The 13,283-nt window shown below is 35.2% G+C and overlaps 1 protein-coding gene across 7 annotated transcripts in view; it reads right to left on the bottom strand.

The window, feature by feature from the left end:
- The window catches only part of ATP2C1 (ATPase secretory pathway Ca2+ transporting 1), a 116,737-nt gene that overhangs the window by 36,589 nt on the left and 66,865 nt on the right, over positions 1-13,283 (bottom strand). For all 7 annotated transcript variants that reach the window (XM_007166978.3, XM_057544870.1, XM_057544873.1 and 4 more), the window contains 4 exons: positions 6,245-6,400; positions 5,437-5,505; positions 4,373-4,448; positions 1,415-1,481 (listed from right to left, as the gene is read on the bottom strand). In XM_007166978.3, the coding sequence (XP_007167040.2) occupies positions 1,415-1,481; positions 4,373-4,448; positions 5,437-5,505; positions 6,245-6,400 (368 nt within the window). The remainder of the gene's footprint in view (positions 1-1,414; positions 1,482-4,372; positions 4,449-5,436; positions 5,506-6,244; positions 6,401-13,283) is intronic.

The raw sequence follows: 13,283 nt of genomic DNA, 5'->3' as shown, positions 1-13,283 counted from the left end.
TTATAGATTTAAAATCATTTCCCCCCATACTTTAATTGTACTGCCCCACTGTCTTCTCATTTAATCTAATGTTGCTGTGAATGAAGGTTTAATAAAATCCTTTTTCCCTTCTGTATTTGGTTAAATAAATCTCTAGCTCTGTTCTTAGTGACGACAGTATAGCAACTATGTTGCTAGGCAACACTGCTTATGATAAAAGGATCTCCTGACCGATAAATTACCCATGGACTGGGAGAATTATAATTATCTTACAGGAAGCTACAGCTTTGGGTTTCCTCAGTGTGGTGACTCTCATAACTGGGCATGTTTCTTGCAGGCATCCTGGAAAGTGTACATTTCCAGAGATGCTGGCTCCTGCGGATTATGAGGCATTTTAACCCAGGACAGCTCCTGCCCTTACATGGTCATCTCATCTGCTTGTACCTAAGCTGAACTGCTACAGGGACTGCTGTAGGAACTCTCTCAGAAGAGGACGTTGCCCTGTGGTGTTCAGGACACAGGTACCAAGTATGACCTATGAAAGTCTCGTGAGTTGAAAATCTTAGTAGAGCCTAAAAAGACCCTGTGGTGGAAATTGTAGTTGCTAATGAGAAGTATGATACCAGTCTAATTTTCCTTCCTGTACAGATGACCCGACCTGTTTTCTTTAGTTTCACAATGATGTATCTGGGTTGGAGTTTTTTTCATCCTGCTTGGCATTTGGATAATCCTTTCAATCTATAAAGATTCATGTCTTGCTTCATTTCTTATATAATTTCTTCTTATCTCTTTTTAAATCTTCTGTTACTTAGATATGGCATTTATTGAATTATCCTTTGTCACTTTTATCTCATTCTCTGTTTTAGACTTTTTACTCTATTTTTGGGGAGACCACTTCGACTTTATATTATAGCCTTTAAACTGAATCTTTAATTTCAGCAATCATAACCTTAATATCTTAAAAAAATATATTTTGGTTCTGTGATGCTTTTCTACAGCAATCTGTCTGTCTATCATGAATGCAGTTTCTTCACAAATCTCTGAAAATACGAATGCTTTCTATTTTTAATTTTTCGTCAATTCTTGCATATTTGGTTTTCCTCTGAGATGGATTATTCAATTTCTATATTGTGGTCTTTCTCTCTCATGCTCCTAGTTTTCAGTTTGGCAATCCTTAATTGTCTATTTAAGTATAAAAATGCAATATTGGGTTGATAACACTAGACATGTAGTGTGGGGTTTCTCCACTGCATATACATAGGTTTTCATTTTCCTGGAGCTCATTTCAACATATGAATTCTGAACTATTTAAGTAGAGTTAATATACTCTTACGTGCTCGTACAATACCTCCATAATGGAACATAAACTATGACTAACAAAGAAATAAGAGAGCCAAAAGAGACTTCAAATTATAAACAAACTATCAGAACTTACCTTACACTAATAGTAAACATTTCCAGGATATCTTTTCCTAGTAACCAGCCAACCAACATGATGATACCTGTAACAGAATCAAACAGCTATTTTTCCCTTTTATATAAAATCACCTGGGCATGGAAGGGATAGAACAGAAAGCTGAGGGCAGCAAAAGTCCCTTAATATAAAAGGGAAAGTTTATCAGATCACAATTATAAGATTTTACAAAAATCCATTAAGCAGGTGAGATTAAATTAATCTTAAGGTTAAAACTGTGTATGCATGCACACACCTACAGTTTTACCTTCTGCTGCCCCCCATCCCTTAAAGTAATAATATCTGAGAGTTCCCAATATAAGAGGACAGTATTTTCATACAATGGGGGAAAAAAAAGAAGGCAGCATATACATATAGGTTTTCTCTTAACTATGAGGTTTGCAAAAATAAACCCTGGAACTTTACTTCTCATAACTCAATATCCAGACACTGCACATTAAGTTTGTACTACAAACCAAGGAGTACTTAGGACTTGGCTCAAAGAATGATATAAGACATTGTAAGACAGCCAAAACTGCAATTAACATTTAAAAATTACTACCTTTACAGCGTCTAAAAGTTAAAAACGAATTAACATAAACCAAACAGCTGATTCTTTACTCTCTTCTTTAATCTTTATCTTTGAAAAGAAGGGGGGGGGGCGCAAGGGATGTACCACTGGTTTTGTGAGGAAAAACACCGTATCAGAGTTTTAATAAAATAACTTCGAGACTGTATTCTAGATCAATATGGACATTGAAAACAAGGTCTTCTTCATCTTTCTGCAACTACAAAATAATGATCCAGATCCCATCCCAAATACTATCCTGATAAAAGAAATTTTGTCCAGTGAATTATACCAGAGTCCAGCAAACTATACAATCTATGGCCCTCTTACGTGTTTTTGTAAATAGTTTGTTGGAACACAGCCACACCCATTGTTTGTAAATTGTCTGTGGTTGCTTTTGTGCTGATGGCAAAGTTGAGTATTTCCAACACAGAACGTACGAACCAAAGGCTAAAACATTTACTATCTGGCACTTTACCAAAATGTCTGCTGACCCTTGATTTCGATCTTGATCCTTCTCCTATTCCATATACTATCCCAACAAGAAAAATTATGTCCAATGCATTTAAAACCAGGTAACCATAAAGTTGAAAAATTTTTATCACTAAATTTGATGTGGTTTAATGGTACAGTGTTAATATAAACTGGAAAGATTTAATTGGTTAAACTGCCCTTCAATTTACCAAATTCACTATAAATTCTAAAAAATAAACAGCAATGACCAAATGAAGGGAGCTATGAGAACATACACACCATTTAAACAAAAAGAATGAAATACCTTCCCAGCTTCTACTTTATGTTTATGATAATGAGAAATGGATCAACAGGATTAATATTTAAGAAGTTATTTCACTGAAACTGTACAGCAGAAATGTTGTCTTAAAATTTCATTGGTATCTTAAAAGCTAGCAAGAAAAATTAAAATAACATCATGGAAGAATTAAACAGAGAAGGACTCTCTCGCAGAGTTCATCCATGCATCTTTCCACATGTGCTCTGCTTTTCCAATAAACATTTTACTTTTCTCTTTAAAAAAAAAAAGAAAGAAACAGAGAAAAGACTCCAAAATTGATGTGTTTAATGTTATGATAAAGATGTTGTTTCAACTCAGTGAATTAAGAATGGACTATGGAATTGATGGTACTAGGATAATTAACTTTTGAGTAAAAAAAAGTAATAATTCTACCTTAAGTCTTATACTAAAATAAATTCTAAATAAAATAATAAAATTAAGTGTCAAAAGTAAAAACTAAAGTAGTATAGTGATGTTTAAATAACTATAAACAAAAAACATTCTCCCACATGGGATTGGGAGAGCCTTTATGAATAGAACACAGACAGAAACATAACTGCACTAATTATCAACAGAAGGGTGATAAGAATCTCAGGCAAGAGACTGTTTCATTACACACATCTCTCCCCTCCCTACCAAGTTTATTATACAGCCCTCAAAAGCAATTTAAAAATCAGGAGAAAAAAATACTTGTAACTTAAACAACAAAAAGATTAATATCCTAATTATACAAAGAGCTGTGACCAATCTAAGACTTATACCACAAGAGAAGAGGGACAAAAGAAATAAACTGGCAGGTCATAAAATAAAAAGGACTAACACACATATGACAAAGTATTCAGTTTCTCGAATAATGAATTTTGAAATAAAATAATGAGAAGACTTTTCTTCACCTATTAAGTTACTGACAAAAAAGCTGGCAAGGGTGCTGGAAGAGAGACTTTTATCTTGTTGATGGAGGATATTATTTTGCAATATGAAACAAAAGCCTTTAAAAAGATGCCAAAAATTTTAAAATCACACAGATACTCTTTGACCCAATAATTTCACTTTCAGGAATTTATCCTAAGGAAATGAGAGGTGTTTATAATAAGATACCTGCACTGAAGAATCACTTACACAATTCTTTAAAACTTTAAAAACCTACACAAATGCCTAAAAGAGCACTGGCTTTTTATATATGTATACACACACATATTCACACAATGGAATACTATAAAACCTTTAAATTTGTTTTAGATGAGTATCTATTTAATGACAAGATGTTTATGATGGGATACATAAAACAAAAAAAGAAAAATATAACACAATACTATCGTATTTTATTGAAGACTAGAAAGACAAATACTAAAATGTTTATAGAAATGCTCTTTGATTACAGGAATTACAGAGTTCTATTTTATCTTTGTAGAAAAGGACAACAGCTGGGGATTAGTTTTATAGTTCAAAAAAAGTAATAGTAGCCGAATAAATGAATGCATGAATGGAATTTTTCTATGTATGTATCTAACTCCCCCTTCCCACTCAAAAAATAAACCTAAGTAAATATAGGAGATATACATACTCACTCTTCTCTTACCTATTATACCAAAGGAGTAAAAGGAAAGTTGTTTTCCTAAGAGGTCCATGCTCTTCTGCAGAGGGGTTTTTGGTGCCTTAACAAATAGGAGAAGAGTGTCACCACAATTACCCAATTACCTAAATTTAGTGAGCTTTACTAGGTGCCAGGGACTCTTAAGTGTTTGACACACACATGCTCGTGCTTAACACACCCATGACATACACAACTCTCCCTTGAGGTAAGTTTTAGCTCCTTCACTGAGAAAACTGTGAGGCCTAGACTGTTAAAAACCCGTTTATTTGAAAAGGTTCGTGCCCTCTATGCCTCTTTGAGGAAAAATCTACTCCCCCTAGCAGCTTCCCCAGGACTTCATTATCATCAGCTGCCCCTCATTTTTCTACTCTTTCTCGTTACAAAGATGCTTGTAACCCAAGTCTTTTTACCCTGTTGGCTCCCTGACCTCTGGCGATCCCTTCACCCCCAAGCTTGGGACAGTTTTACACACTGCATCACATATGGGAGTCTTGGCAGGCTACCTGAGAAATCCAGATAATTTGAGAAGAAAATGATATTTGTAGAATGCAACTTCTTTTTTAAATATAAGAAGATATTTTAAATGAGAGAACTAATCTTCAATATCCTTCAACAAGGGTATCTTCCAAGTTATTTCACTTTGCAATCTTTTTTTCTCCAGATACTTGGAATTATGTAAAGTTGGGAATTTTGGTAGAAGACATGTTCTAAAGTACAAATATACTATTTAGTAATCTTTAAATTTAATATGATAAAGCTAATTTCTAAAAATAATAAGCCTTATAAATAACTGGCTAAACCTTCTTCTCCTATGAACAATGAATAAACATCAGAATATTTCAGAATATTAAGTGTTAATTCAAACCCTTCCAATTACAGGCTTTCCACTTATGATTTTAAGCACAGACAACTGAGTGATATTCTGAATAAAATATTACTTCCAAAATTAACAAAATAATCCTCCAATATTCTCTTTTCCTCTACTTACAATGGAAAATATTTCGGATTTCAAACTAAAACATCATTAACAAACTAAGTTTGTTACTCACTTCCTCTGCTTGCATCATTTTAAAAACCTCTCCAAATTCAGAATTTTCTCCTGTTCCAATGACAATACCCTAAAGGGAAAAACAAGAAAACATATTTACATTCAGATGGAATCACCCCTCTCAACCAAAAAACAAAACCCCTTCATTCCCTTTCTCCAAAGCCACCCACAGTCAAGATGCCTGACATACGTATCCAAGGTTCCCTCAGCAAATTTACTTTTGATGTTACTATAGATCCTAGAAAACAAACATCTTATTAAACTTATTACTGACTCAATTCTGTGGCCCATTTTTTTGTCTATATTAATATTTCTGAAATTTGAACCTTTCTTATACTCAGTAGAGACATTTAATGTAGTTTCCCTCTCAAACGCTATTGAATGATGCCTTTTATATTTGTGTAATATTAAAATCCAGGAAATAAAATATTTGAAATCAATCAGTAGGAGAGTGATATGTAGTCCGAATATTATAGCCAGTATCATATCAACTAAATTGAAATTTTATTTAACCAATGGTGAACATATCCACAAGCCACTGTTTCTATCTAAAAAAAAAAAGAACATGTACTGAGGACTATGCTTTTACAGGATCCATTACCTGGTAAATGGCAGAACTATGGATGTATTATACCTCAGGGACACAGCTCCTCCTTAGTCTCACAAATATCTGCCAAGGATTAGGTTCAATTCTGCCATTTCTTCGTCATATATTTTTAAAAGCTCCACATAAAACTAGCCAAAAAAGAACTGAGGAAATGGTTGAAAACAAAGGAACTGCTATCTTGAAAACGAGAAAGAAAACTTACCTTTGCTTTGCCACATCTGACCAGTGTTCCCATGAAGGCAATGTTACTTCTTGATGCAAGATCTCCATTAGTGGCAGCCAGCTGAGGAGCTGTCACCTTAGAACAAGGTGTTGTCTCTCCTGTCAAGCTGGACTCATCAATGGAAAGATCCACAGCCTTGGGGAACATAAAGCACTCCACTAAGTTCAAGTTTGAAGACTCTCTCTGCTAAACTTAACATCTAAGGAGTTTGTAACCATCACTCTTCCACAAATATCCTCCCTTCTATAAATTAACCAAATCTTTTATCATATCCATCACTTTAAGACAGTAGGCTAGAATAGGTACAACCATATTTAAAAACGAAGCTAGGGACTTCCCTGGTGGTGCAGTGGTTAAGTGGTTAAGTGCCTGACAGTGCAGGGGACATGAGTTCAAGCCCTGGTCCGGGAAGATCTCACATGCCGCGGAGCAACTAGGCCCGTGTGCCACAACTACTGAAGCCCATGCGCCTAGAGCCTGTGCTCCACAACAAGAGAAGCCTGTGCACCGCAAGGAAGAGTAACCCCTCCCCCTCGCTACAACTAGAGAAAGCCCGCAGGCAGCAACAAAGACCCAAAGCAGCCAAAAAAAGAAAAAAAAAAAAAAAAAGAAGCTAAGTCAACAAAATCTACATGCAAAGTAGACAGAACCATGAGCCAAAATTAGCCTAAACTTCCAAATACAACTAGGGAAAAGGAGACACTAGCTGAGACAATCTTTATTTAGAGAAATCTCGACTCTCGTGAGTTTTCTAAAATTATTTCCTAATTTTGCCATATCCTGAAGTCCTGAAAATGGGTTTGACAGATTTAAACCAACTATAACAGAAGAGAAATACGACTGAAAGATATAAAAGATACTGAGAAATAAATAATTTCATCATTTTGGGTTTAATTTTCATGAAATTGTTCTTGCTATACATCCCTACATTTATTCTAAATTTATGTCAGCAAGAATCAAAAATGTATATAAATGTTTCCATGCAGATCATGAATATCATATCACCATCCAACTCTGCAATGGGGTTCAATACTGAAGGCTGCACTCCTAACACAATTAAGAATTCACCTACCCAAGCATGAAAAAAAAAATCATCATTTTATACGTGGAAAATACTGCAGATGTGACCTGGCTCTGTTTCTAAGTATGGCCCACAGAACAACAGTTCCAAGGATGTTAATAGGCATTGTGTATAGTGTTATAGATGGATGATCATTGATAAACCGACACACACATATATACACATACATACAAGGGAGGAGTACGCTGGTCAAGGAAGTTTTAGAAACACTGTGTTAAGAATTAAACAGCTTCCCCTACCATAGTGCTTCTCAAAACTTACAATGCACCGGTGTGAGGCACCTCAACAGGAACACAGATACAACAGGGGTTGTGGAAGTGTGGTCTTAGCAGAACCAGCATCACCTCTAACACGTCAGAGCTTGTCAAGAAATTCACTGCCCTACCGCAAACAAGGAGGTAGGGAGAGTGAACCTAACAGACTGCATTTTCAAGCCCTCCAGGTAATTCTGATGTTGCACTCAGGTTTCAGAATCAACAGAAGAGTGTTTTCCAAACATCTTTGATCCATTTTATTCCAGAAGCTCTAGTTCAAGGATCATTAGGAGGCTCTTTGGGAAACTAGAAACTAGTTCATGATTTTACTCATTTTATAGGTTCATTCACTCACCTAAGCAACATTTACTGACTACCTTAACTATGTACCAGGCACTGGGTTAGATCCTAGAAAGAAAACAAGATAAGAAAATGAACCCAGAGCAGTTAAATGTGCAGTCTCACTGCTATTATAAACTGAGCTGGTGTTCTGAATTGGGCCTCCTGATTGACAATTCCTACTATGTATCAAATACTCTAAATTTAAATCCTGTTTTTTCTTTTTTGTGGGGTGGGGAAGGGGAATAAATCTCATCTATTTAAATGATTATTTTGTTATGACCATAAATACCTTAAAAAAATCTCACAGAAAATAATTAAAAATTGAGCTCATGAATTCTTTCTCCCCATCTACATAATAAAACTTTTGATTTGATCAACGCCATTGATTCACATTCACTTAAAAAGTATTTATTAATACTTATAATATGCCAGGCCCTGTACTGTATCACACAGAGTGAGAATCAGCAGTAAACAAAGTTTACTGCTGCCCTCAGCTTTTATTCTAATGGGAAATTGATTTGAAAAAATAAACAAGAGTGGATAATATAATGCTTGATAGTGGGGGAAAAAACATGGTAAGAATGGAGTGACATAAGTGATAGAGAGAGAACATCTCTCAAAAGCAGATGACCCTTTTGCAGAGCCCTGACTGGCGTGAGGGCCCCAAGGTTGGGCCATAATGAGGGAGGAAGGATTCTAGGGAAAAGGAGCACAAAGTACAAAGCCTGTAGGGGCAGGAACATGCTAGGTGCGTTCCTGTGCTAGGCAGGCATATAACACTGCAAATATAATCAAAAGTTTATAACATTAGATCATAAAGTTTAAGAATGTTCAGAATAAAAATAAATTATATCATACAACTCCAGAGAGACCAAACTGTGGTAGCATTTCCTGAAAGTTTAGTACCATGTAAATGTGATAGATTTTAGTATCAAAATAGGCTTAAAAAAAGTATTCCTTAAAACACAGATCTGACAGTCCTTTAGTCTTTAAAAGGCTTCCCATTTTATATAATTATGTATGCAAAGACAAGCCAGGTAAATTTGGGTTCATTACTTCACCACAACTACAGATTCAAAAAAAACACCTGCCATGTTCAAAAGCAATGATTTTTTTTTTTATATTAAAAGAACACATTTGACTCTTCTTCCCAAATTAATCTTAGGTCTATATAATTTTTCACACTAACACATTTATTACCAAGTAAGAAAAAAGTTAGATCTTTCTTCAAAGATGATGCTAATACTAAAAACAGTTGACACTTCCTTGCTCACTATCTGCTAGGCACCATGCTACACACCTATACTAAGTTATCTACTAACAGCTACTTAGCTACTAGCAACTCCAATGAGGCACTAGTAGTATTATCCCTATTTTACAGACATACTGAAGGATTAAGTGCCTCACCCAACATCACACAGCTTATAAGGTATGGAGACGAAACCCAAATGTTGACAAATTAACTCCTATTCTTCTAAATTACAAAAGTCAACAAATAGTTTATTTTGTTTAGCAAGTTCCTCTTTAATGCTTGTTACAAAAATCAGAACTACTTGTAATTTTCTAAGCTCTTAATAAGAAAGATCTGCTAATATTTAAAAACAAACAAATACTTGTATACAAGCTATAGAACTCCTTTCTCTGTGACAAAGTTGAAATTTATATTTTCCCACTGAAGAATTTTTACTTCAAATGTAAATCTTACACAAGGATAAATACTAACACTAGGTGGTTGTCAAGGAATACAACTATAATCTGACTTTTTAAAGAGGGGGGAAGCATGCCTTTTCTTGACTCTGTCAGGGACCCAGCTCTTCAGTGTCAGCCTCAGCAGTGCAACAACCATTTAAGAGAGTAAGAATTTTTGTTCAAATCAGGTTTTTCTACAGAAAAGACGCATGTAATTTTTTGTACGACAACAATCAGCCCTGTGTTAGTATACAAACTAATTTGGAAGGAAAGGGAGCTTTGTGTCCTTATCTTTTTTCCTATATAATTATAAATCTGTTAAAATTAACAATACATTATTAATGAAATTTGTCTAAATCATACAATGTAGCATAGCTCTCAACTGTCCGTTGAACAAGAGTATTTTCTAAGTGACAAGTTAGTTTCTCTTAATGGTGACTGCAAGTTTTCGCAGGAAGCAGTTTTGAGAGAGTAAGGGGAAGGAAGTCATTTCTAAGAAGGGTGGTACCTTAATAAAAAGTAGGCAAGCCTAATTATCACACTTTAACAAAGTCACAATTTAATTCACCTGAGAAGAAAGACATTAGAGTCATTTATCCATTGCATTCATGAGAGAGAGAAAGGTCAGGATAAAATGAAGTCAAAGAATCAGCCAGCTCCATGCCTTCCAGCCAAGTTTAAACATAAAACCTTCAGAAAAGCTGTTAATAAGGAAACTGATTATGTTCCACTTTCTCTTCATTCTTCCTCAGGTGGAGGTGTAAATAAGACACAACACAGTTCAAAAGCAGAATGTAAATAAGAATCAAGATGCATACATAATCCCACAATCTGAATATTTAACACCTACAGAATTTAAATGGTTGAAAATAATTCACAGGATTATTCCTATAAAACATTAGGCAGAAATAAGGTAAATGCCAAAGTCACAAAGGTTTCCTGGAAAGCAAAAAGTGACTGCTTAAAAAAATTACAGTTAATATGGTACAATTGGTAACTAAAAATAAGTTCATAAACTAAAGAACATCTTAGTATCCTGTATGCTGCTAGGTTAATCACTTCTAGTCCAGAATTAAAAGCAAATCAGAAATGGATTTCTTTCCCCAGAAATGAATCTTCCAAAATATTCATCTGCAACTGCCTGATCATGATAAAATTTCTTACTTATGCTCTCAAAAATTAAGATTCCTCTTACTGTTTATTCAAATGAAGGAAAATATAATTAAAAATTCTTCATGAGCTCTAGCTTATTAATCAAAGCCCAACCAACCAAGTGTTACCTGAAATGAATTTTATCCCATGGTAAATGCTTGCAAACTTGACTTAAGAGTATGGATTCAGGGACTTCCCTGGTGGTGCAGGGGTTAAGAATCCGCCTGTCAATGCAGGGGACACGGGTTCGATCCCTGGTCCAAGAAGATCCCACATGCCGTGGAGCAACTAAGCCCATGCGCCACAACTACTGAGCCTGCACTCTACAGCCCCCGAGCCACAACTACTGAGCCCATGTGCCGCAACTACTGAAGCCCGTGTGCCTAGAGCCCATGCTCCACAACAAGAGAAGCCACTGCAATGAGAAGTCCGCGCACCGCCACAAAGAGTAGCCCCCACTCACCGCAACTAGAGAAAGCCCACGTGCAGCAACACAAAGTGTACATTCAGTGGTTCTTATTTAAAAAAAAAAAAAAGAGTACAGATTGAACTTGATCAAGTTGTCAATAATTTAAAGACAATAATTTAAATTCGGTTAACAATGATTTATAGGATAATTCAGTAAGACTATTAAAAGGAACAAAATTTCAAAAGGGGACCTATTTTTGTAACAGTCCTTTCCTACCAATGTAAAATGATACTCTTAAAACAAAGACACTAAGTCTCACTTCTAACCCACCCATATTGTCTTTTTAAATTCTAGTGACTTACTGAGGAAAAAATGAGTTCTTTCTTTTCAGCATTTTAAAATGAATAGCATTTCTCAGCTCACAATAGTTTTTAACCACTGAAGTATAAAAATCAGACAACAAAACACTAAGCAGAGCTCCAGCTTATACAGTCTTAGAGAATTAACACTCTTACTGCTCTAAGTATGGAATGGTTTTCTCAGTTGTATGATACTATTAAAGAAAAATACATCTTTTCCAAAGTCAAACACAAGTGATTATATCAAATAGCTTTTAGTGAATATGATGTTTCCACATTCCACAAATACAACATACACCTTTTCCAACATTCTAGTCAATTTCTTTTCACAGCTAATTTAAAATCTCTACTTCCTAAGATGTTTGTAAATTGCTTTTTTACAAGTATGTATATAAGTTTAATAATACAGAAATTTAAAAGCAAAGTTTCAGTGATAAATCACAATAAGGAGGGAGCAACATACTATAAATCAATTTATCAAATTTACCTGCCAAAAAAATACACTGAAGTCTATATAAAAACTTACAACTCAGGAGTAACATCACAGAAAATAGTGGAGCACAGCACTCAAACAACTGGTCCCTCCACTAAAAGATCATAAGCTGGCAAAAACTGACAGAATAAACTCTGGAATAAAAAAGCAACCAGGGAAATGCTTGAGAAGAAAAAGGCATTTTTATTTGCCTGTCTGCTATGCCCCATTCCCAAGAGAAGCAGCAATAGCTGTGGGGATGGAAGCTTCTGTTCCTGGACCCTGCTCCTAAAATACTATAGTTGTGTGTTTTGACCTGTCTGGCAGTTCTCTGAAGGACTGGTGCAGAGGCTGACCTTTACTTCACATCCCAACTCCAGCTGGAATAGCTTTCCAGGTATCTGCCAAAAGATTAAAGACATATACTAGCAGGCAAAGCACAGAACAGGGCAAGCAGCAGACACAACCAAAAGACTGAAAAGGAAGAGACTAAGGTGGAGGTTTTTGAAGAAATAAACGCTTGGAAGGGCTGCCACATATACCAGGGAAGACAAAGTGTAAAATGCATACCAATTTAAGCATTATAAGTGTCCTAGAAGAAAAAAAAACTAGAAATGGGCAGAAAGAATATTTGAAGAAATACTGGATGAAAACTTCCCAAATTTAATGAAAGACAGGAATCTATACATCAAAGAAGACAAATACACTCCAAACAGGATAAACTCATAAACATCTACACTGAGAGATATTATAACCAAACTGCTGAAAGACAAAGACAGAATCTTGAAAACAGCAAGAGCAAAGCAACTTATCATGTACAAGGGATTCTCAATAAGATTAGCATCCCATTTCTTATCAGAAACCATGGCAGCTAGAACCAGTAGAATAACATATTTAAAGTGCTTAAAAAAAATCAAAGAGAATTCTATATCCAGCAAAACTATCTTTCAAAAATGAAAATTTAAGACATTCCCATTTAAACAAAAACTGGGTTTGAAAAAAAAAGTGGCAACTGTACCCTGTGTGTAGATCCTGAAGACAGTTTCGAAGAATGATATGGGCTAATAACCCTAACACATGAGCCACAAAAGAAAGTGTCAATAGAATTAATCATTCAGTACTCCAGGTGAAGGAAAATCGTGCTACATTTCAGGCAATATTTTGGGTTTAGTTAAAAACTTGTAGCTAAGAGGTAAAATATTTTCAACAGCCAAAAGAAATCCTCTTTTCCTCTGACTCGTACATTGTTTTCTCTTACAA

The sequence above is a fragment of the Balaenoptera acutorostrata genome, chromosome 4, assembly GCF_949987535.1.
Source record: "Balaenoptera acutorostrata chromosome 4, mBalAcu1.1, whole genome shotgun sequence".
In the NCBI taxonomy this organism is placed as follows: domain Eukaryota; kingdom Metazoa; phylum Chordata; class Mammalia; order Artiodactyla; family Balaenopteridae; genus Balaenoptera; species Balaenoptera acutorostrata.
Note: the sequence above shows the minus strand (reverse complement) of the source record. Positions and strands in the feature narration are given on the sequence as shown.